The sequence below is a fragment of the Pecten maximus genome, chromosome 5 (genome assembly GCF_902652985.1).
Source record: "Pecten maximus chromosome 5, xPecMax1.1, whole genome shotgun sequence".
NCBI lineage: Eukaryota > Metazoa > Mollusca > Bivalvia > Pectinida > Pectinidae > Pecten > Pecten maximus.
Genome location: NC_047019.1, coordinates 48,218,514 through 48,245,874, shown reverse-complemented (window position 1 = coordinate 48,245,874; position 27,361 = coordinate 48,218,514). Strand labels below are relative to the sequence as shown.

Genomic DNA, 27,361 nt, shown 5'->3' with positions numbered 1-27,361 from the left:
TTACATACTGTTGTTGTCTGGGTGATGTATTACATACTGATGTTTGTCTGGGTGATGTATTACATGCTGTTGTTGTCTGGGTGATGTATTACATGCTGATGTTTGTCTGGGTGATGTATTGAAACTTTATCGGGGCGACAGTTACTTTGGTAAATTACTATGTTTGATATTAGGCGTCGTCCGTACAATCATTTGAAATTGGAGGTACATTTTAGACTTGGTAGAATTCAGTCCCGACATTTTGTAACCGGCTTGGCAAGTTTTAATTATTTGGATTATGACAATGTTCAGAATATAAGCGTTCTTTTGAAATCAAATATTGAAATTTCGAAAAATTTGTTGAGGTGAGTCTTTAAACCCATATCCAGTTTTACACATTGCTCTCTATTCGTTTCGAGCTTTCTGGACGCCTCCTATAATCAGCTCTTTAGGCCATTATCATCACAGACGATTAATCACAGAAATGGTCAAACAGCTGTATAGTGCAGTCTCATTCATTTTGTCTAAAACTCAAACTCTCAATGTGTTTTGATAGGTGTCAATATATTGTGTGTCTTTATTTAAATCCTGAAAAAAATGTTTCCATAGATAAAGATTTAAAATTGGATAATCAACCACATTATATCTCCTTTTCATTAGACTTTCTAACCCTGTGTAAGGTATTGCCCTGATGTAACGTGCCGATGATTTACCACTGATTGTTAGAGACATAGGAATACGTGTATTCTCAACTACACACGTCTTGTACTTCACCTATCTGCTTGTACATGTTATAACAAATACTCCATATTCATATTCGTTTGTGATATATATCATGGCGACTTTTTGGTGCGAATAAAAAAACAGATTGCACATATCATAATATACAGTACATTCAATGTGATACAATAAATTAAATACCAATGATTTCTGTTATTGATTAACACGCGTTTATTAGCATCTAATTACCTAAATTGTTCTGTTAATGACGATATTCGTTGTTTTGTGTATGTAAAGTTAGTGTTTATTGTATGATGACATGTACATGAGCGTTGTTTCTTTATATCAGACCCTACAACACCTGAGGATGTAAAAGTAACAAACCAGTCGACCACTTCTGTGACCCTGACCGTCACCCCTGGCGACACTGGGTATGGCGGATTCCTCGTCCTATACGGCGGATATAACCTGACGTTTACACTGGATGACAAGGGTAGTACTCATCACGATCTGACTGTAAATACAGGATTAACACCGGGGACCACCTACACCTTCCAGGTGTTTACACTCTATAACGACTCGATCAGTGACAATTCCACGAACACAACCGGAAGTACAGGTAATCAAGTATAATCCTACGTATTGCTACCATCCAGGTTTGGTAGCGTTATAATCTATCGCTGTACCAACCATATTTTTAGGCATTGCAAATGGATATAGACAGTCTGTTTACTTTGATTGGCTCGCTAGCATTATTCGTACCAAACAAAATGTGATTGATAAAATCAGAGAGATCCGAATGTATTACAGGATTGTTGGATACTGTTCTGCTAATGCACGCACTGCGGTGCTGTTGTTTGACTATGATAGGAAATCGTTAAAAACTGATAGAGATGCGTATGAGAGAAACTCTTAACATCAAATCATATCTCTCAGAAAAAAAACATTTTCAGTATTACTTAGCAAGCTTCAACAAACCAATCTGTCTAAAACTTTACTATAACTGCTTACTAATTGACAATGCCTTTGCAGCCCTCTAATTAGCTAGCATGCATGTCTGTTTACTAAATTAGACAGACTGTTTATTTGATGCATCGGTTGGGTTTCGAACTAGTTTTATTACAAACTGTATTTTCCTAATGCATAATTTATATGGAAATGGAGTAAAGTATCTTAGGCCTGTTATAGACAAACCTAACCAGATACTCCCACGCCTTTTTCTCATTTAATGCAGTTAAAGAAACAGAAGTTTGCCTTCTTGAACACGTCTTGTCTCATAAACTGCTTTGTCTATGAAAATGGCTGTACACCGTGTTCAATCCTTCTCTTGAAATTGTTACATTACATACAATAATTTGATAAATCATCAAATTACATGAGGTGACATATAGGTATCACTATGTCGGTGTTGGCGGCGGCCGCACTAAGGTTTTTTTCTTTTTTAAATCAATTTCCCTTAGACCGATCAAATAAAAACTAGATGCAGATCTTCCCTACCGAAAATGCTTGCCTGTGATTGTTTTACATATCCGAAGGCCAAGGTCAAGGTCATTGTTACTAAAAATAGAAAATTGGTTTCCTTGTGATTATTCAAGTTCATTGTGCCCATCAAACTCAATTTTCACGCACTTTTTTTCTTACCCCAAATGTTTTTAATGGTCAAAAGATCAAAGTTAACCTCCGTGTAATACTTGTTATATCATATCTGGAACAAAATGATGGAATTGCATAATTACATCTCGATACACGGCAAATTTACACTAGGTATTGTGCCATGATAATGATTATGCCGTCATCAACGCAATATTGATTTGTTGTTTTCAAAAAAGGAAATATCAGGTTAATATCTCAAAATATTTACCTTTACGGTACTTTATTAAAATGTTCTCTAATTTAACATCCTATATCAGCTACGATCAAATGGTCATATTTTATTGGATGTCGAAGAGTTTCAAACCAATAACACGATTTCCCTTATTAGATACAACAGAGTGTTAACGGATATGTATGATAGTGATAACAATAGATAACGGATATGTATGATAGTGATAACAATAGTTAACGGATATGTATGATAGTGATAACAATAGTTAACGGATATGTATGATAGTGATTACAATAGTTAACGGATATGTATCATAGTGATTACAATAGTTAACGGATATGTATCATAGTGATTACAATAGTTAACGGATATGTATGATAGTGATGACAATAGTTAACAGATATGTATCATAGTGATTACAATAGTTAACGGATATGTATGATAGTGATTAAAATAGTGAACGGTTATGTATGATAGTGATAACAATAGTTGACGGATATGTATGATAGTGATAACAATAGCTAACGGATATGTATGATAGTGATAACAATAGTGAACGGATATGTATGATAGTGATTACAATAGTTAACGGATATGTATGATAGTGATTACAAAAGTGAACGGATATGTATGATAGTGATTACAATAGTTAACGGATATGTATGATAGTGATTACAATAGTTAACGGATATGTATGATAGTGATAACAATAGTTAACGGATATGTATGATAGTGATTACAGTAGTTAACAGATATGTATGATGGTGATTACAGTAGTTAACAGATATGTATGATAGTGATTACAGTAGTTAACGGATATGTATGATAGTGATAACAATAGTTAACGGATATGTATGATAGTGATTACAGTAGTTAACGGATATGTATGATAGTGATAACAGTAGTTAACGGATATGTATGATAGTCATTACAATAGTTAACGGATATGTATGATAGTGATAACAGTAGTTAACGGATATGTATGATAGTGATAACAATAGTTAACGGATATGTATGATAGTGATAACAATAGTTAACGGATATGTATGATAGTGATAACAATAGTTAACGGATATGTATGATAGTGATAACAGTAGTTAACGGATATGTATGATAGTGATAACAATAGTTAACGGATATGTATGATAGTGATTACAATAGTTAAAGGATATCTATGATAGTGATTACAATAATTAACGGATATGTATGATAGTGATTACAGTAATTAACGGATATGTATGATAGTCATTACAAAAGTGAACGGATATATATGATAGTGATTACAATAGTTAACGGATATGTATGATAGTGATTACAGTAATTAACGGATATGTATGATAGTCATTACAAAAGTGAACGGATATATATGATAGTGATAACAATAGTTAACGGATATGTATGATAGTGATAACAATAGTTAACAGATATGTATGATAGTGATTACAGTAATTAACGGATATGTATGATAGTGATAACAATAGTTAACGGATATGTATGCTAGTGATTACAGTAGTTAACAGATATGTATGCTAGTGATTACAGTAGTTAACGGATATGTATGATAGTGATTACAATAGTTAACGGATATGTATGATAGTGATAACAATAGTTAACAGATATGTATGATAGTGATTACAGTAATTAACGGATATGTATGATAGTGATTACAATAGTTAACGGATATGTATGATAGTCATTACAAAAGTCGACGGATATGTATGATAGTCATTACAATATTGAAAGGATATGTATGATTGTGATAACAATAGTTAACGGATATGTATGATAGTGATTAAAATAGTTAACGGATATGTATGATAGTCATTACAAAAGTCGACGGATATGTATGATAGTCATTACAATAGTGAAAGCATATGTATGATAGTGATAACAATAGTTTACGGATATGTATGATAGTGATTACAATAGTTAACGGATATGTATGATAGTTATAACATTAGTTAACGGATATGTATGATAGTGATTAAAATAGTTAACGGATATGTATGATAGTGATCACAATAGTTGACGGATATGTATGATAGCGATTACAATAGTTAACGGATATGTATGATAGTGATTACAATAGTTAACGGACATGTATGATAGGGGGTACAATAGTTTACGGATATGTATGATAGTGGTTAAAATAGTGAACGGATATGTATGATAGTGATTACAATAGTTAACGGATATGTATGATAGTGATTACAATAGTTAACGGATATGTATGATAGTGATTACAATAGTTAACGGATATGTATGATAGTGATTACAATAGTTACGTCATCGTGATATCACTGTACAGTTGGTGTCTATATCATATTCCTGGGATTTCTCCTTGATTGACATGGGTTTTTTTTATTTTTTCATTTATTTATCTTCTTTTTTTTTAACCTTGTTATCAAGCAAAATTTGAAATTGAAGGATGTTTTATCCACAGACATTCTCTACTATATTCTTCACCAAAACCTATCAGTATATACGTTTTTATTTCATTTTATGTAAGAGTATCGATAACTCACATCTTTCATGAAATTATTTTTAAAATTACGAGGATTTAATCCCAAAAACAAAAACAAAACATTCGGTATTAAGTGTTTTACCTTTATTTGTTCATATACAGTGTTTTCAGTACGTGACCTGAAACTTTACTTTACTTTACTTAATATCCGTTATATCAGTAACATGTTCGTTTAACGTACATTAAACTTGTCTGAATTATTAGTGTGTTACCCAGCTTATTTACACATAGATACTGAATCACTATATCTAAATGTGTTGCTCTTTATATCTATCTATTTACATCTACGGTACAAATAGCAGCAGGATTTACTTTATATCAGATTACCGATATATATGTCCAAGTTTGTATGTGACAAAAGGAACTTAAAAATTAACAATGCAAAGTGTACAGAGGAATAAGAAAGTGAAGGTGGAAATGAACATAAATAACAATGTGTGCACACCCATCTTACTATAACTAGTTTGATAATATGTGGTGCGGAAACTTGATCAACAAAGCCACCTTCAAATCTAAGATTTTTTGTTTTCATTTTGGCTAGGTGTGTCACTTAGAGTAGCTAATTATCTAAAGAAAATACTAGACAGTAGATGCCCTTAGATAGTAAGATAAGGTTATACCCAGTCTGTGTTACGAAAATCGCTTTTGAAATCAAGAACCTATATAGATTCTTTACATACATAAATCCACATATTGACAAAAAAGACCAAATTCAAATATTCAATGAAACCTGATTGAATTGTAGATGTTTGAAAAAGGCAAAGGCATTCAAAATTGATCGCGTCATTGGTTTTCTATGACGCATTCAAGGTGGTATATATCTGCATTTGCGGTTAGGCAACAGAGACTTTTCGTGAAGTCTAACTGTCGATAGGACTCTCGATAGTGTGTTACCTGTGATATGTCATAGTCGTTCCTGTAGTTCTGACACAGTGTATGGGTACCGTACACAATACCGCTTTAATATTTTTTTTAGAGATGACCCCTATATTGGACGTTGTAAGTCTCCGTCTCTTTGCTCTGCACTATGTCTAACCTCAAAATGAGAAATATCTATTAATGTTTGATACGTACTATACCATATAGTTCGTATAACTGACGAAAATGTAAGGGTTGTTTTCTTTCATTTACCAGTTCCAAACATACCCTCTGCCTTAGCGGTAACTGACAGAACAACGACCAGTGTGACCTTGACCGTTACTCCTGGTAACGGGGGTCATGACGGGTACCGCGTCACGTACGTAGGTGATGGTATCAATAGAAACCGTACCTTCCCAAACAAAATAATTAATCGCCCGACCCTAGTGATTGGCAATCTAACATCAGGAACGACCTTCACCTTCAACGTGTTCACTCGGGCCGATGGGCTGGAGAGCGAAAGTTACTATGGAACTCAGGCCTCAACAAGTGAGTAATTTGGAACTTTATTTAATAATTTATTGTAGATCATTTATTATTTTTATAACATTTTTATCGCGTAAAAATTAACTAAAAATTAATTAACTATGTGCTAATATAGCATTGCATTTATGTTTAATTGATGGTTTCATCATTATTTGTATTTATTATTATTATTTATGCATGTCTTAAATTTCAATATTACTGAAAGGCGACAATGCCAACAGCAAAATGCATGAAGGAGCTATATGGAGGAAAGCCCACAATGGTAAGAGACAGACTAATCTGAGTGGAGTAGAATAGATTTGTAGGCCAGAGTTCGCTATCTGTGTGTTTTAAGCTGATGTTTTCTTTCACATCAGATAATTCTGCTGAAAACGGTATGCCTACCATGTTCATCCTCCTCGTCTATATCTTAAGCATGATAATTACAATAATCACATTGTTATATATACATGAATGAATCAACCCATATACAGTGTATTCCAGCCACGTATGTGTTGTATAATTGTTTCATCATTTATAACTTAATCATTGCTTTAGTCGTTATATCAGATATATAATAATCAATTATCCTATAATCATATATATTTATGATTAAATAAATTACTCTTCTAGAGACTTTTTATTGACATTTCTGTGGCATTGCTTTGTGTCTATAAAGAGGTTTAAATTCGTATTCGTCATTGGTGTCTTGATTTTTAAACTATTTCTGTTTATGTATTTGACTGGAATGATTGCACACAACACAACAAACAATAAAACAATGACGATATACCTTTACATTATCATTACTATTTTATTCTATAAACCAGCCTGCATTTGAAAGTAGCACAATGTTTAATATTCAAATCACTTCCTAATTATCATGTCTTACATATCAAGGCCCTTTTTACAGTATATGTCGTTACGTAACAACCTCTCTGTGGATTATACCCATGTGTATTATGTGTGTAACAATGATTGTTTCAGTAATAACTATATCATAATTGGCAAAACAATCGTCCATTGCATTGCTATTTTATCTGTCTTTGGATGCTTAAGTAGTTTAGATGCTAAGCTTTTTCACCTATGTTGTTTTTGTATATCTCAATGTGGTTTTTGTATATCTCAATGTTGTTTTTATATATCTCAATGTGGTGTTTGTATATCTCAATGTGGTTTTTGTATATCTCAATGTTGTTTTTGTATAACTCAATGTGGTTTTCAGTCAATAATAATTCATTATATTTAATGTAAATGTTTAATTACATTAGTGAGACGGCGTTGCTTGTTGTCCGTCTATGTTCATTTGTTTAACTCGAAAATAAACAATGGTTACCTCAATATTGTGTAAGTCATATTATATGATATATATCTATATATATATATATAGATATATATACAAATAAATACCGACGGAAACTACGTAATACCCCCTCAACATTATAGCAGATTATTGTTTTTTTTTTTTTGTTTTTTTGGGGGGGGGGGGGGGGTTCCCATTAGATATCAAAATCTCTGATTATTCGTCTTTGGTGTCTAGATTTGTCGATCAGTTCCGTTTATATATTTGTGAGGGGGCACACTTAAACTGGACACAACAGAAAGTATAAACACACCTGCAATTTCAGAGATCAAATCTCTCCTAAACTGTGATGTCATAGATCTCCAAATAACTGTTTACATGTTTGTATGTAGTTACCCAACGACCTGTCTGGTGTTTGCAGTAATACTACTTCAGTGTCGTGATATCCACACTTTATCAACTTTATACTAAATATAATAATGGTTTGACTTTGTAATGTATTTAAACAATATGAAGATGGATTTCTACGTTAGAGACGACACCAGGATGAGTGTGTTATACATATTCTCACCTTCATACTTCGTGTCATTTCTATTCTGCATGGCAAACACAGATGCTGTCTACATCTTTATTGGAAAACGATCAATTCATCTTCATTTGTCATATTTATCATTTGCTATGAATGGTCACTAAATACATAGCAAAGGTTTCTTTCTTGTTTTGTTGTTCACATGATTTGTGGTAAATGGTGTCATCTCATTAAGTTTTCAAATTATTACTTTAAACATTTATACACAAGTATTATTAGTAAACACTATTTTTGTCTTTTTACCGATGAAAATAACATTAATATAGTTTATACTAATCACTGAATGTTTGAGGTCTGCAAACAGGTATTCAAGATCTTAACGATTTTCCGCCTTTGGTCTTGTTCTAGGTTCCCTTTGCAAGTATAGCAAAATATAAGTCAAAGACAACTTGAAATTTGCCACACATGAAAACATTTTTCTGGCTGACTCAGAAATTCATCTTGATGGATCGATAACTTTCGTGTCGATGTTTTAGTAAGATGTTAAAGAAGTCAATACCTGTACCAGAAATAATGACCTTAATTAGGGCCCCGCATCGAGAGATGCGGGTGCCCTATAGTAATCAGGTTGTCCGTCCGTCCGTCCGTCTGTCCGTCTGTCCGTCCGTCTGTCTGTCCGTCCGTCTGTCCGTTTTTTTCTTCTGCAAAATGATTGAAGGAGATGAAGGATTTGTATCAAATTGGAACTGATGATTCCTCATGCATCCTAGATCAGATGTGTAGTATTTCATGCAAATCGAATTCAAAATGGCTGTTAGGCGGCCATATTGGATTTTAACATTAACATGAAAATACTGGATCTTTGTTGTTTTTAACTGTTCACTATTCGATTATGCAAAGTTGTCAAGAAATAAACCAAGAGTTAACTGACAGAATGATCAAACTCATAGTTCAAGGTCACAAGTTCAAAGGTCAACGGTCAAGGTCATCCTGGGTCGGCTTCAAAATGCCAGGTAATCGACCCTTTTGGATTTTAGCAGTCAAAACAATTTTGACATTTTCTTATCAATGAATGGTCTTGTTTTTGATATGCTTTTATATCAATTTGAAACATTAGTTATAGCAGATTACAGAATTGTTTATTAGGGCCCCGCATCAAAGATGCGGTGCCCTATAGTAATCAGGTTGTCTGTCTGTCCGTCTGTCTGTCCGTCTGTCCGTTTTTTTTCTTTTGCGCCAAATTATTGACAAGAGTTGGAGGATTTCGGTGAAAATTGGTACATAGTGGTATTTAGGGAAGCCAAACACAATGGTACCACTTATGAAACCGTCTGTTACCATGGTAACAAATGGAGGTTTCCGATTGGTTGAAATTTCGATATTGTTCGATTTCGGTGAAAATTGGTACATAGTGGTATTTAGGGAAGCCAAACACAATGGTACCACTTACGAAACCGTCTGTTGCCATGGTAACAAATGGAGGTTTCTGATTGGTCAAAATTTAGTTATTGTTCGATTTTGGTGAGAGAATTGGTATATAGGGGTTTTGAGGGAACAATGGTTCACCTTTCCAAAACCTGTGTTGTCATGGGAATGAAACAGAGGCTTCTGATTGCGGCGAAAATTGGTACATACAGGTATTGAGGGAAGCCAATTTTCGATGATGTAACATTTTACATATTGACATAAAACTACAATACACACATACATATACAATACTATTACAGTCTTCCATTAGCATAATTTATGACTTATGCAATGTTGGTCACAATCAAACAAGATATCAACTGACCAAAGTTCAAAGTCAATGGGTCATATGTTAAGGTCGGATTGACATTTTTTAAATGGTATTAAAGATTTTGTTATGACATTATGAAGGTAAGTTGGTGTCAAGCGACCAAATTTTGAAGTTGATTGGGTCTAAATATAAAAAGTTTTAAAACAAAAAAAGGTGAAAAAAAGTACTGGTTTGGATTTCTTATACCTCAAATGACAAAAAAAGGACATTATTAAAATATTTTAAAAAATCCTTTTTTTCTCCCCTTTTCTTCACATTTGGTATGTTTTGTTTTTCAGAAAACCCTCTCAAGTTTACCTTATTAGAATAACTGCATTGAGTTTATATCAGTTTGTGTGCTCCTTGATATTAGATTTGAAACAAATTTGAAAAGTGTAATACTTGTAGAATTCTTTTAGCTAGCTTTTCCATACAATAATAATAAGCAGTATTGTCAGTGGCCCTATTAATGCTAACATTAATGAAACAATAGCAAAGGTTAATCAAAAACATATATCTAATAGTTTCATGTCAGTATATTACAATCAGTGTTTTTCCTGGGTATTTTTACAGTGCACAGTGTATTCCTAAAAACGAAACTGGGAATTTTTTCATTGATTGTGAAAAGTCGTCATACAAATGTTATTTGGAATTTTCGAGTTGATTTTGGGAAAAAATCAGGCTAAAACGCATTGAGAATGGGGTCGTTTGGCGCACCCAGTTATATAGGCAGGAAAAACACTGACAATAATTATTACATTTACCCTGAAGGGTCAGACACATAGCGGGGCTCTTTCTGACGTGTCAGTGTTCTAGTTCTTCCGCAGTATTCGCAATATATGATTACTTTAATGACTGTATGTAATATGAGGAATTAGTTTTAATAAGGAATCTTTTCAAATTGGACGTCTAGTTTCGGTTAAATCTATAAAAAAAAACTGTACATGTACCTATATTATTAAAGGTTAATAGCAAATTCGGTAGGTGTAGTAAAATTAAGCCCTTGATATTGCCTAAAGCCGCTGCTAACACTGGCTTGCCTATATCCTGATATAACATCCACGCTAAAGTGTATGAAACGTAAGTTCGTGTTTTCGTTGCCTCAGTTCGTACTGTTTTTAATTATATCTAGTGATTCTGATTTTTTTTTTTTTTTTTTTACAAACTCATCTCCATATGTGGGGAAATAAACAAACTACCGACCACGAAACTATTATTTTCATATAGAACGTCTTTAAATATAAACGTATTCTGCAGTAACTGTAACAAGATCCTAATTGCTTATATGTTCCGGAAGCTAAGTAAATCCTCGTAAGCAGGATCCGACTCGACATTTACCAGATCGATCTTCATCGTCATAGTTGACGATGACAACACGACTTTGCATAAGTATCTGTCGAAATAAATGGTAAACATGACCGCTTACATCTAAATCACTAAAATATTCATATGAGACTCATGTAAATATCTATATGAGACAATCGATATTATTTTGACTGAAAAAACACCTGACATGATTTATCATTACTTATAACATAGATAAAGCATACTTCACATTACCTAGTGTGACAATAGCGGTCGGCTGATCAACACGACTTATAGTCAACATGACTTATAGTCAAGTAAACAGCTAACAAACTTTATCAGTACTGGTAATGGATAATCAACTTTGTTACACTATATATATGTATTTAGAGATAAATGATATTGATCTAAATTAGTCTACTAGCTATTTACATAAATGATTTATTAACATGTAATCACATCCTAACTATGTTATAGTCTTACACTACATCTCTTAATAATTTCAGACCCGAATGCCCTTCAAAATGTCACTGTTAAAGGACAAACAACGTCATCCGTTACCTTGACGATCACGTCACCGTCATCAGGATCTGTGGATTATTACAATGTGACGTTTACTAACGCGGACGGACAAAGCAAGACACAGAGTACACCAAACAATGATACGTCATATACAGTAGATAATCTCACAGCGGGACACAGATATACCTTCTCAGTGGTGTCCGTGTATCAGGATCTGACCAGTACACCGTCTACAGATGTATCAACGTCCACAGGTGAGTAAAACGTGTATCAGAAATAGGTAAACAGATCTGTTCAGGTAAGTAACACGTGTCAGTACCCAGATACTAGATAGGATACAATATCCAGGTATATACGCATGCAACGGTACGTTGCACATACATGAAATTCCATCTCTGTTTACATATCTTCTCCATACCATTGGATTATGATATGTAGCAAACATATATACGAACCACTTCGTACAAAGAACGTTCAAACGATCTCTTCATCTTTGATTGTAATTACGTTCTTATTTTGATCTGGTATCAGTTTGTTTGGTTTGTTTTTTGGAGGGGAAGGTTTTTTTGGTTTTTTTTATTTATTTTTTTTTTTTTTTTTTATGTTCGTTTTTTAAAGTAGGGTTTAACTGGTTATCACGCAGGATTATCTTCGTATGGAAACAGGAAATACAAATATGTTTATTTGTTTTGTTGTGCACATGATTTGTGGTAAATGATGTCTTCTCATTAACTTTTCAAATTATTACGGTAAACATTTATATACAAGTATTAATTTGTAAACACTATTTTTGTCTTTTCAGTGATGAAATAACATTAAAAAAATTCATACTAATCACTGATTGTTTAAGATCTACAAACAGGTATTCAATATCTTAGCGATTTTCCTTTTTTGGTCCTTTTCTAGAAGTATAGCAAAATAGTAGTCACAGACAACATGGAATTTGCCACAAACGGAAACGTCTATCTGGCTTACTCATCAATCCATCTGGAGGGATCGATCACTTTCGATTATTTTCATAAAGACGCCATTAAATATAAACGTATTCTGTAGTAACTGTAACAATCTAACTAAGTCCTCGTAAGCAGGATCCGATTCGAAATTTACCAGAAAGACCTTCACCGCTATAGTTGACGATAGCAACCTCATTCAACCTGTTTGTATAAGCTTCTTTATCTGCCGAGATAAATGGTTAACATAACCGCTGACATATAAATCACTAAAAGATTCATGTAAGACTCGTGTGACCAATCGATAGAGTCTCGACTTAAAAAATCCTGACACCTTTCATCGTTTATCATTACCAATCACTTAGATAAAGCATACTGCACATTAGTGTGAAAATAGCGATCGGCAGATCAACACAACAAAATGACTTATAGTCAAATAAACAGCTAACAAACATAATCAGTACTGTTAATGATTAATCAACTTTGTTACACTATATATCTATAGTAAACCAAAGACTGTATACTGTATTTTGAGATAAATTATATTGATATGCACTATTTTACTAGATATTTACATAGATGATTTATTAACATGCTATTTCATCCTAACGATGTTATAATCTGCTACGTATATTTATAATTTCAGTCCCGAATCCCCCTGGAAATGTCACTGTAATTGAACAAACAAATGCATCTGTTACTTTGGCGATCACGTCACCGTCATCAGGATCTGTGGATTATTACAATGTGACGTTTACCGACAAGGACGGACAAAGCAAGACACTGTCTACACCAAACAATGATACGTCATACAGAGTAGATAATCTCACAGCGGGACACGGATATGCCTTCTCAGTGGTGTCCGTGTATCAGAATCTGACCAGTACACCGTCTACAGGTGTATCAACGTCCACAGGTGAGTTAAACGTGTATCAGAAATAGGTAAACAGGTCTGTTCAGGTAAGTAACACGTGTCTGTACCCATATACTAGATAGGATACAATATCCAGGTATACCGATCTATTCAGGTAAGTAACACGTGTTTGTACCCAGATACTAGATAGGATACAATATCTAGGTATACCGGTCTGTTCAGGTAAGTAACACGTGTCAGTACCCATATACTATATAGGATACATTATCCAGGTATACCAGTCTGTTCAGGTAAGTAACACGTGTCAGTACCCATATACTAGATAGGATACAATATCCAGGTATACCAGTCTGTTCAGGTAAGTAACACGTGTCAGTCCCCAGATACTAGATAGGATACAATCTTTGGGTATACCGGTCTGTTATGTAGATAATACATTTTCATAGAGTATGAACTCAAGATAACAAAATGCATCGACAATTTTCACTTATATTGTAGCTTCTTTATCTGCCGAAAGAAATGGTTAACATAACCGCTTACATATAAATCACTAAAATATTCATGTAAGACTCGTGTGAACAATCGATAGAGTCTCGACTGAAAAAAAACCTGACACCTTTCATCGTTTATCATTACCAATCACTTAGATAAAGGATACTGCACATTAGTGTGAAAATAACGATCGGCAGATCAACACAACAAAATGACTTATAGTCAACTAAACAGCTAACAAACATAATCAGTACTGTTAATGATTAATCAACTTTGTTACACTATATATCTGTAGTAAACCAAAGACTGTATACTGTATTTTGAGATAAATTATATTGATATGTACTATTTTACTAGATATTTACATAGATGATTTATTAACATGCTATTTCATCCTAACGATGTTATAATCTGCTACGTATATTTATAATTTCAGTCCCGAATCCCCCTGGAAATGTCATTGTAATTGAACAAACAAATGCATCTGTTACTTTGGCGATCACGTCACCGTCATCAGGATCTGTGGATTATTACAAGTGTGACGTTTACCGACAGCGGACGGACAAAGCAAGACACTGTCTACACCAAACAATGATACGTCATATAGAGTAGATAATCTCACAGCGGGACACGGATATGCCTTCTCAGTGGTGTCCGTGTATCAGAATCTGACCAGTACACCGTCTACAGGTGTATCAACGTCCACAGGTGAGTTAAACGTGTATCAGAAATAGGTAAACAGGTCTGTTCAGGTAAGTAACACGTGTCTGTACCCATATACTAGATAGGATACAATATCCAGGTATACCGATCTGTTCAGGTAAGTAACACGTGTCAGTACCCAGATACTAGATAGGATACAATATCTAGGTATACCGGTCTGTTCAGGTAAGTAACACGTGTCAGTACCCATATACTAGATAGGATACAATATCCAGGTATACCAGTCTGTTCAGGTAAGTAACACGTGTCAGTCCCCAGATACTAGAAAGGGTACAATACACAGGTATACCAGTCTGTTCAGGTAAGTAACACCTGTCAGTACCCAGATACTAGATAGGATACAATATCTAGGTATACCGGTCTGTACCTGTAACACGTGTCAGTACCCAGATACAAGATAGGATACAATCTCTAGGTATACCGGTCTGTTCAGGTAAGTAGCACGTGTCAGTACCCAGATACTAGAAAGGATACAATACACAGGTATACTGGTCTGTTCAGGTAAGTAACACCTGTCAGTATCCAGATACTAGATAGGATACAATATCTAGGTATACCGGTCTGTACCTGTAACACGTGTCAGTACCCAGATACTAGATAGGATACAATATATAGGTATACCGGTCTGTTCAGGTAAGTACCATGTGTCAGTACCAAGATACTAGAAAGGATACAATACACAGATATGCCGGTCTGTTCAGGTAAGTAACACGTGTCTGTACCCAGATACAAGATAGGATACAATATCCAGGTACACATGTATATCCGCATGTAACGGTACGTTGCACATACATGAAATTCCATCTCTGTTTACATATCTTCTCCATACCATTGTATTATGATATGGAGCAAATAGATAAGAACCACTTCGTACAAAGAACGTTCAAACGATCACTCATCTTTGATTGTAATAACGTTCTTATTTTGATCTGGTATAAGTTTGTTTGGGGTTTTTTTTTTGGGGGGGGGGGGGGGGGGGGGGGGGTGAGGGCTTGTTTTTGTTTTTTTGTTTTTTTTATGTTTTTTTTTTTTATTAAAGTAGGGTTAACCTGGTTATCACGCAGGATTAGCTTTGTATGGAAAAAGGAAATACAATGATGTTTATATTATTAAATTATAGGATTTGTTATCTACAGGCATTCTCTACTATATTCTTGACCAAACCCTATCAGTATATACGTTTTTATTTCATTTTATGTAAGAGTATCGATATCTCACATCTTTTATGAAATTATTTTTAAAATTGCGGGGATTTAATCCCAAAAACAAAAACAAAACATTCGGTAAAAAATCGTTTGCCTTTATTTGTTCATATACAGTGTTTTCAGTATGTGAACTGAAACACTTATGTTTTTACTTAATATACGTTATATCAGTTACATTTCGTTTAACGTACATTAAACTTGTCTGAATTATTAGTGTTTTACCCAGCTTATTTACACATAGATACTGAATCACTATATCTAAATGTGTTGCTCTTTAGTTCTATCTATTTACATCTACGGTACAAATAGCAGCAGGATTTACATTATATCAGTTTACCGATATATATGTCCAAGTTTGTATGTGACAAAAGGAACTTAAAAATTAACAATGCAAAGTGTACAGAGGAATAAGAAAGTGAAGGTGGGAATGAACATAAATAACAAAGTGTACACACCCATCCTACTATAACTAGTTTGATAATATGTGGCAGGGTGCGGAGACTTGATCAACAAAGCCACCTTCAAATCTAAGGTTTTTTGTTATCACTTTGGCTAGGTGTGTCACTTAGAGTAGCTAATTATCTAAAGAAAATATTAGACAGTAGATGCCCTTAGATAATAAGATAAGGTTATACCCAGTCTGTGTTACGAAAAATCGCTTTTGAAATCAAGAACCTATATAGATTCTTTACATACATAAATCCACATATTGACAAAAAAGACCAAATTCAAATATTCAATGAAACCTGATTGAATTGTAGATGTTTGAAAAAGGCAAAGGCATTCAAAATTCATCGCGTCATTGGTTTTATATATCTGCATTTGCGGTTAGGCAACAGAGACTTTTCGAGAAGCCTAACTGTCGATAGGACTCTCGATAGTGTGTTACCTGTGATATGTAATAGTCGTACCTGTAGTTCTGCCACAGTGTATGGGTACCTTACACAAAACCGCGTTAATATTTTTTTAGAGATGACCCCTATATTGGACGTTGTAAGTCTCCGTCTCTTTGCTCTGCACTAGGTCTATCCTCAAAATGAGAAATATCTATTAATGTTTGATACGTACTATACCATATAGTTCGTATAACTGACGAAAATGTAAGGGTTGTTTTCTTTCATTTACCAGTTCCAAACATACCCTCTGCCTTAGCGGTAACTTACAGAACAACGACCAGTGTGACCTTGACCGTTACTCCTGGTAACGGGGGGCATGATGGGTACCGCGTCACGTACGTAGGTGATGGTATCAATAGAAACCGTACCTTCCCAAACAAAAAAATTAATCGCCCGACCCTAGTGATTGGCAATCTAACATCAGGAACGACCTTCACCTTCAACGTGTTCACTCGGGCCAATGGGCTGGAGAGCGAAAGTTACTATGGAACTCAGGCCTCAACAAGTGAGTAATTTGGAACTTTATTTAATAATTTATTGTAGATCATTTATTATTTTTATAACATTTTTATCGTGTAATAATTAACTAAGAATTAGTTAACTATATGCTAATATAGCATTGCATTTATGTTTTATTGATGATTTCATCATTATTTGTTGTTTTATTGATAGAATAAATACATATCTTTACTAACAATTTTACTGAAAGGCGACAATGCCAACAGCAAAATGCAGAAACAAACTACATGGAGGCAAGCCCAACCTGGTAAGAGACAGCCTAATCTGAGTGGAGTAGAGTAGACTTGTAGGCCAGAGTTCGCTATTTGTGTTTTTAGCTGATTTTTCCTTTTATATCAGATAATGCTGCTGAAAACGGTATGCCTACCACGTTCATCCTCCTCGTCTATATCTTAAGCATGCTAATTACAATAATCACATTGTTATATATACATGAATGAATCAACCCATATACAGTGTATTCCTGCCACGTATGTGTTGTATAATTGTTTCATCATTTATAACTTAATCATTGCTTTAGTCGTTATATCAGATATATAATAATAAATTATCCTATAATCATATATATTTATGATTAAATAAATTACTCTTCTAGAGACTTTTTATTGACATTTCTGTGGCATTGCTTTGTGTCTATAAATAGGTTTAAATTCGTATTCGTCATTGGTGTCTTGATTTTTAAACTATTTTTGATTATGTATTTGAAAGGAATGATTGCACACAACACAACAAACAATAAAACAATGACGATATACCTTTACATTATCATTACTATGTTATTCTATAAACCAGCCTGCATTTGAAAGTAGCACAATGTTTAATATTCAAATCACTTCCAAATTATCATGTCTTACATATCAAGGCCCTTTTTACAGTATATGTCGTTACGTAACAACCTCTCTGGGGATTATACCCATGTGTATTATGTGTGTAACAATGATTGTTTCAGTAATAGATATATCCTAATTGGCCAAAAAATCGTCCAATGCATTGCTATTTCATCTGTCTTAGGATGCTTAAGTAGTTTAAATGTTAAGCTTTTTCACCTATGTTGTTTTTGTATAGCTCAATGTTGTTTTCAGTCAATAATAATTCATTATATTGAATGTAAATGTTTAAATACATTAGTGAGAAGGCGTTGCTTGTTGTCCATCTGTGTTCATTTGTTTAACTCGAAAGTAAACAATGGTTACCTCAATATTGTGTAAGTCATGTTATATGATATATATATATATATATATATAGGTATATACAAATAAATACCGACGGAAACTACGTAATACCCCCTCAATATTATAGCAGATTATTGTTTTGTTTTTTGGGGGTTTTTTCCCATTAGATATCAAATTCTCGGATTATTCGTCTTTGGTGTCTAGATTTGTCGATCAGTTCCGTTTATATATTTGTGAGGGGGCACACTTAAACTGGACACAACAAAAAGTATAAACACGCCTGCAATTTCAGGGATCAAATATCTCCTAAACTGTGATGTCATAGATCTCCAAATAACTGTTTACATGTTTGTATGTAGTTACCCAACGACCTGTCTGGTGTTTGCAGTAATACTACTTCAGTGTCGTGATATCCACACTTTATCAACTTTATACTAAATATAATAATGGTTTGACTTTGTAATGTATTTAAACAATATGAAGATGGATTTCTACGTTAGAGACGACACCCGGATGAGTGTGTTATACATATTCTCACCTTCATACTTCGTGTCATTTCTATTCTGCATGGCAAATACAGATGCTGTCTACATCTTTATTGGAAAACGATCAATTCATCTTCATTTGTCATATTTATCATTTGCTATGAATGGTCACTAAATACATAGCAAAGGTTGCTTTCTTGTTTTGTTGTACACGTGATTTGTGGTAAATGGTGTCATCTCATTAAGTTTTCAAATTATTACTTTAAACATTTATACACAAGTATTATTAGTAAACACTATTTTTGTCTTTTTACCGATGAAAATAACATTAAAATAGTTTATACTAATCACTGAATGTTTGAGGTCTGCAAACAGGTATTCAAGATCTTAACGATTTTCCGCCTTTGGTCTTGTTCTAGGTTCCCTTTGCAAGTATAGCAAAATATAAGTCAAAGACAACTTGAAATTTGCCACACATGAAAACATTTTTTCTGGCTGACTCAGAAATTCATCTTGATGGATCGATAACTTTCGTGTCGATGTTTTAGTAAGATGTTAAAGTAGTCAATACCTGTACCAGAAATAATGACCTTAATTCTTCCGCAGTATTCGCAATATATGATTACTTTAATGACTGTATGTAATATGAGGAATTAGTTTTGATAAGGAATCTTTTCAAATTGGACGTCTAGTTTCGGTTAAATCTATAAAAAAAAAACTGTACATGTACCTATATTATTAAAGGTTAATAGCAAATTCGGTAGGTGTAGTAAAATTAAGCCCTTGATATTGCCTAAAGCCGCTGCTAACACTGGCTTGCCAAAGTGTATGAAACGTAAGTTCGTGTTTTCGTTGCCTCAGTTCGTACTGTTTTTAATTATATCTAGTGATTCTGATTTTTTTTTTTTTTTTTTTTTTTTTTACAAACTCATCTCCATATGTGGGGAAATAAACAAACTACCGACCACGAAACTATTATTTTCATATAGAACGTCTTTAAATATAAACGTATTCTGCAGTAACTGTAACAAGATCCTAATTGCTTATATGTTCCGGAAGCTAAGTAAATCCTCGTAAGCAGGATCCGACTCGACATTTACCAGATCGATCTTCATCGTCATAGTTGACGATGACAACACGACTTTGCATAAGTATCTGTCGAAATAAATGGTAAACATGACCGCTTACATCTAAATCACTAAAATATTCATATGAGACTCATGTAAATATCTATATGAGACAATCGATATTATCTTGACTGAAAAAACACCTGACATGATTTATCATTACTTATAACATAGATAAAGCATACTTCACATTACCTAGTGTGACAATAGCGGTCGGCTGATCAACACGACTTATAGTCAACATGACTTATAGTCAAGTAAACAGCTAACAAACTTTATCAGTACTGGTAATGGATAATCAACTTTGTTACACTATATATATGTATTTAGAGATAAATGATATTGATCTAAATTAGTCTACTAGTTATTTACATAAATGATTTATTAACATGTAATCACATCCTAACTATGTTATAGTCTTACACTACATCTCTTAATAATTTCAGACCCGAATGCCCTTCAAAATGTCACTGTTAAAGGACAAACAACGTCATCCGTTACCTTGACGATCACGTCACCGTCATCAGGATCTGTGGATTATTACAATGTGACGTTTACTAACGCGGACGGACAAAGCAAGACACAGAGTACAACAAACAATGATACGTCATATACAGTAGATAATCTCACAGCGGGACACAGATATACCTTCTCAGTGGTGTCCGTGTATCAGAATCTGACCAGTACACCGTCTAGAGATGTATCAACGTCCACAGGTGAGTAAAACGTGTATCAGAAATAGGTTAACAGATCTGTTCAGGTAAGTAACACCTGTCAGTACCCAGATACTAGATAGGATACAATATCCAGGTATATACGCATGCAACGGTACGTTGCACATACATGAAATTCCATCTCTGTTTACATATCTTCTCCATACCATTGGATTATGATATGTAGCAAACATATATACGAACCACTTCGTACAAAGAACGTTCAAACGATCTCTTCATCTTTGATTGTAATTACGTTCTTATTTTGATCTGGTATCAGTTTGTTTGGTTTGTTTCTTGGAGGGGAAGGTTTTTTTTTTTTTTTTTATTTATTTTTTTTTTTTTTATTTTTTTTTTTATGTTCGTTTTTTAAAGTAGGGTTTAACTGGTTATCACGCAGGATTAACTTCGTATGGAAACAGGAAATACAAATATGTTTATTTGTTTTGTTGTGCACATGATTTGTGGTAAATGATGTCTTCTCATTAACTTTTCAAATTATTACGGTAAACATTTATATACAAGTATTAATTTGTAAACACTATTTTTGTCTTTTCAGTGATGAAATAACATTAAAAAAATTCATACTAATCACTGATTGTTTAAGATCTACAAACAGGTATTCAATATCTTAGCGATTTTCCTTTTTTGGTCCTTTTCTAGAAGTATAGCAAAATAGTAATCACAGACAACATGGAATTTGCCACAAACGGAAACGTCTATCTGGCTTACTCATAAATCCATCTGGATGGATCGATCACTTTCGATTATTTTCATAAAGAACGTCATTAAATATAAACGTATTCTGTAGTAACTGTAACAATCTAACTAAGTCCTCGTAAGCAGGATCCGATTCGAAATTTACCAGAAAGACCTTCACCGCTATAGTTGACGATGGCAACACATTAAACTTGTTTGTATAAGCTTCTTTATCTGCCGAAATAAATGGTTAACATAACCGCTTACATATAAATCACTAAAATATTCATGTAAGACTCGTGTGAACAATCGATAGAGTCTCGACTAAAAAATCCTGACACCTTTCATCGTTTATCATTACCAATCACTTAGATGAAGCATACTGCACATTAGTGTGAAAATAGCGATCGGCAGATCAACACAACAAAATGACTTATAGTCAAATAATCAGCTAACAAACATAATCAGTACTGTTAATGATTAATCAACTTTGTTAACTATATATCTTTTGTAAACCAAAGACTGTATACTGTATTTTGAGATAAATTATATTGATATGCACTATTTTACTAGATATTTACATAGATGATTTATTAACATGCTATTTCATCCTAACGATGTTATAATCTGCTACGTATATTTATAATTTCAGTCCCGAATCCCCCTGGAAATGTCACTGTAATTGAACAAACAAATGCATCTGTTACTTTGGCGATCACGTCACCGTCATCAGGATCTGTGGATTATTACAATGTGACGTTTACCGACAAGGACGGACAAAGCAAGACACTGTCTACACCAAACAATGATACGTCATATAGAGTAGATAATCTCACAGCGGGACACGGATATGCCTTCTCAGTGGTGTCCGTGTATCAGAATCTGACCAGTACACCGTCTACAGGTGTATCAACGTCCACAGGTGAGTTAAACGTGTATCAGAAATAGGTAAACAGGTCTGTTCAGGTAAGTAACACGTGTCTGTACCCATATACTAGATAGGATACAATATCCAGGTATACCGATCTAGTTCAGGTAAGTAACACGTGTCAGTACCCAGATACTAGATAGGATACAATATCTAGGTATACCGGTCTGTTCAGGTAAGTAACACGTGTCAGTACCCATATACTAGATAGGATACAATATCCAGGTATACCAGTCTGTTCAGGTAAGTAACACGTGTCAGTACCCAGATACTAGATAGGATACAATATCTAGGTATACCGGTCTGTTCAGGTAAGTAACGCGTGTCAGTACCCAGATACTAGATAGGATACAATCTTTGGGTATACCGGTCTGTTATGTAGATAATACATTTTCATAGAGTATGAACTCAAGATAACAAAATGCATCGACAATTTTCACTTATATTGTAGCTTCTTTATCTGCCGAAAGAAATGGTTAACATAACCGCTTACATATAAATCACTAAAATATTCATGTAAGACTCGTGTGAACAATCGATAGAGTCTCGACTGAAAAAAAACCTGACACCTTTCATCGTTTATCATTACCAATCACTTAGATAAAGGATACTGCACATTAGTGTGAAAATAACGATCGGCAGATCAACACAACAAAATGACTTATAGTCAAATAAACAGCTAACAAACATAATCAGTACTGTTAATGATTAATCAACTTTGTTACACTATATATCTGTAGTAAACCAAAGACTGTATACTGTATTTTGAGATAAATTATATTGATATGTACTATTTTACTAGATATTTACATAGATGATTTATTAACATGCTATTTCATCCTAACGATGATATAATCTGCTACGTATATTTATAATTTCAGTCCCGAATCCCCCTGGAAATGTCATTGTAATTGAACAAATAAATGCATCTGTTACTTTGGCGATCACGTCACCGTCATCAGGATCTGTGGATTATTACAGTGTGACGTTTACCGACGCGGACGGACAAAGCAAGACACTGTCTACACCAAACAATGATACGTCATATAGAGTAGATAATCTCACAGCGGGACACGGATATGCCTTCTCAGTGGTGTCCGTGTATCAGAATCTGACCAGTACACCGTCTACAGGTGTATCAACGTTCACAGGTGAGTTAAACGTGTATCAGAAATAGGTAAACAGGTCTGTTCAGGTAAGTAACACGTGTCTGTACCCATATACTAGATAGGATACAATATCCAGGTATACCGATCTGTTCAGGTAAGTAACACGTGTTTGTACCCAGATACTAGATAGGATACAATATCTAGGTATACCGGTCTGTTCAGGTAAGTAACACGTGTCAGTACCCATATACTAGATAGGATACAATATCCAGGTATATCAGTCTGTTCAGGTAAGTAACACGTGTCAGTCCCCAGATACTAGAAAGGGTACAATACACAGGTATACCAGTCTGTTCAGGTAAGTAACACCTGTCAGTACCCAGATACTAGATAGGATACAATATCTAGGTATACCGGTCTGTACCTGTAACACGTGTCAGTACCCAGATACAAGATAGGATACAATCTCTAGGTATACCGGTCTGTTCAGGTAAGTAGCACGTGTCAGTACCCAGATACTAGAAAGGATACAATACACGGGTATACTGGTCTGTTCAGGTAAGTAACACCTGTCAGTATCCAGATACTAGATAGGATACAATATCTAGGTATACCGGTCTGTACCTGTAACACGTGTCAGTACCCAGATACTAGATAGGATACAATATATAGGTATACCGGTCTGTTCAGGTAAGTACCATGTGTCAGTACCAAGATACTAGAAAGGATACAATACACAGATATGCCGGTCTGTTCAGGTAAGTAACACGTGTCTGTACCCAGATACAAGATAGGATACAATATCCAGGTATATACGCATGTAACGGTACGTTGCACATACATGAAATTCCATCTCTATTTACATATCTTCTCCATACCATTTGATTATGATATGTAGCAAACATATACGAACCACTTCGTACAAAGAACGTTCAAACGATCTACTTATCTTTGATTGTAATTACGTTCGTATTTTGATCTGGTATAAGTTTGTTTGGTTTGTTTTTTGGAGGGGAAGGTTTGTTTTTTGTTTTTATTTTTGGGTTTTTTTTATGTTTTTTTTTAAAGTAGGGTTATCACGCAGGATTAACTTCGTATGGAAACAGGAAATACAAATAAGTTTATATTATCAAATTATAGGATTTGTTATCTACAGTCATTCTCTACTATATTCTTGACCAAAACCTATCAGTATATACGTTTTTATTTCATTTTATGTAAGAGTATCGATAACTCAAATCTTTTATGAAATTATTTTTAAAATTGCGGGGATTTAATCCCAAAAACAAAACAAAACATTCGGTAAAAAATCTTTTGCCTTTATTTGTTCATATACCGTGTTTTCAGTATGTGAACTAAAACACTTATGTTTTTACTTAATATACGTTATATCAGTTACATGTTCGTTTAACGTACATTAAACTTGTCTGAATTATTAGTGTTTTACCCAGCTTATTTACACATAGATACTGAATCACTATATCTAAATGTGTTGCTCTTTAGTTCTATCTATTTACATCTACGGTACAAATAGCAGCAGGATTTACTTTATATCAGTTTACCGATATATATGTCCAAGTTTATATGTGACAAAAGGAACTTAAAAATTAACAATGCAAAGTGTACAGAGGAATAAGAAAGTGAAGGTGGAAATGAACATAAATAACAAAGTGTGCACACCCATCTTACTATAACTAGTTTGATCATTTGTGGCAGGGTGTGGAAACTTGATCAACAAAGCCACCTTCAAATCTAGGATTTTTTGTTTTTAATTTGGCTAGGTGTGTCACTTAGAGTAGCTAATTATCTAAAGAAAATACTAGACAGTAGATGCACTTAGAAAGTAAGATAAGGTTATACCCAGTCTGTGAAAAATCGCTTTTGAAATCAAGAACCTATATAGATTCTTTACATACATAAATCCAAATATTGACAAAAAAGACCAAATTCAAATATTCAATGAAACCTGATTGAATTGTAGATGTTTGAAAAAGGCAAAGGCATTCAAAATTGATCGCGTCATTGGTTTTCTATGACGCATTCAAGGTGGTATATATCTGCATTTGCGGTTAGGCAACAGAGACTTTTCGTGAAGTCTAACTGTCGATAGGTCTCTTGATAGTGTGTTGCCTGTGATATGTCATAGTCGTACCTGTAGTTCTGACACAGTGTATGGGTACCATACACAATACCGCTTTAATATTTTTTTTAGAGATGACCCCTATATTGGACGTTGTAAGTCTCCGTCTCTTTGCTCTGCACTAGGTCTATCCTCAAAATGAGAAATATTTATTAATCATTAATACGTACTATACCATAGAGTAATGTAACTGACGCAAATATAAGGGTTGTTTTATTTCATTTACCAGTTCCAAACAGACCAACTGCCTTAGCGGTAACTAATAGGACACCGACCAGTGTGACCTTGACCGTTACTCCTGGTTACGGGGGTCGTGACGGGTACCGTGTCTCGTATAATGGCGGTGATAACCACGGTAACCGTACCTTCACTAATATCACAAACGATACCCCGACCCTAGTGATTAGTAGTTTAACATCAGGAACGACCTTCACCTTCAACGTGTTTACTCGGGCCAATGGGCTGGAGTGCGAAGATTTCTATGGAATTCAGGCCTCAACAAGTGAGTAATTAAGAACTTTATTTAATAATTTATTGTAGATCATTTATTATTTTTATAACATTTTATCGCGTAAAAATTAACTAAAATTTAATTTAACTATATGTTAATATAGCATTGCATTTATGTTTGATTGATGGTTTCATCATTATTTGTTGTTTTACTGATATAATAGATACATATCTTTAAATTTCAATATTACTGAAAGGCAACAATGCCAACAGCAAAATGCACGAGCGAACTAATATGGAGGCAAGCCCCAACTGGTAAGAGACAGCCTAATCTGAGTGGAGTAGAATAGATTTGTAGGCCAGAGTTCGCTATCTGTGTGTTTTAAGCTGATGTTTTCTTTCACATCAGATAATTCTGCTGAAAACGGTATGCCTACCATGTTCATCCTCCTCGTCTATATCTTAAGCATGCTAATTACAATAATCACATTGTTATATATACATGAATGAATCAACCCATATACAGTGTATTCCTGCCACGTATGTGTTGTATAATTGTTTCATCATTTATAACTTAATCATTGCTTTAGTCGTTATATCAGATATATAATAATCAATTATTATATAATCATATATATTTATGATTAAATAAATTACTCTTCTAGAGACTTTTTATTGACATTTCTGTGGCATTGCTTTGTGTCTATAAAGAGGTTTAAATTCGTATTCGTCATTGGTGTCTTGATTTTTAAACTATTTATGTTGATGTATTTGACTGGAATGATTGCACACAACACAACAAACAATAAAACAATGATGATATACCTTTATGATATATTACTATGTTATTCTATAAACCAGCCTGCATTTGAAAGTAGCACAATGTTTAATAATCAAATCACTTCCAAATTATCATGTCTTACATATCAAGGCAGTATATGTCTATACGTAATTACCTCTCTGCGGACTATACCCATGTGTATAAGGTGTGTAATAATGATTGTTTCAGTAA

The 27,361-nt window shown here is 34.0% G+C and overlaps 2 protein-coding genes across 2 annotated transcripts in view; both read left to right on the top strand.

Moving 5' to 3' along the window:
* Positions 1-6,764, top strand: part of LOC117328497 (fibronectin-like) — a 33,261-nt gene extending 26,497 nt beyond the window's left edge. The window contains exons 12-14 of the mRNA XM_033886034.1: positions 1,049-1,318; positions 6,183-6,455; positions 6,658-6,764. Of these exons, the coding sequence (XP_033741925.1) occupies positions 1,049-1,318; positions 6,183-6,455; positions 6,658-6,749 (635 nt within the window). The 3' untranslated portion in view covers positions 6,750-6,764. The remainder of the gene's footprint in view (positions 1-1,048; positions 1,319-6,182; positions 6,456-6,657) is intronic.
* A 1,486-nt stretch (positions 6,765-8,250) lies between these two features.
* Positions 8,251-27,361, top strand: part of LOC117328496 (tenascin-like) — a 51,917-nt gene continuing 32,806 nt past the window's right edge. Inside the window, exons 1-5 of the mRNA XM_033886033.1 lie at positions 8,251-8,284; positions 11,852-12,121; positions 17,240-17,512; positions 20,757-21,026; positions 26,129-26,401. Coding sequence (XP_033741924.1) covers positions 8,251-8,284; positions 11,852-12,121; positions 17,240-17,512; positions 20,757-21,026; positions 26,129-26,401 — 1,120 coding nt within the window. The remainder of the gene's footprint in view (positions 8,285-11,851; positions 12,122-17,239; positions 17,513-20,756; positions 21,027-26,128; positions 26,402-27,361) is intronic.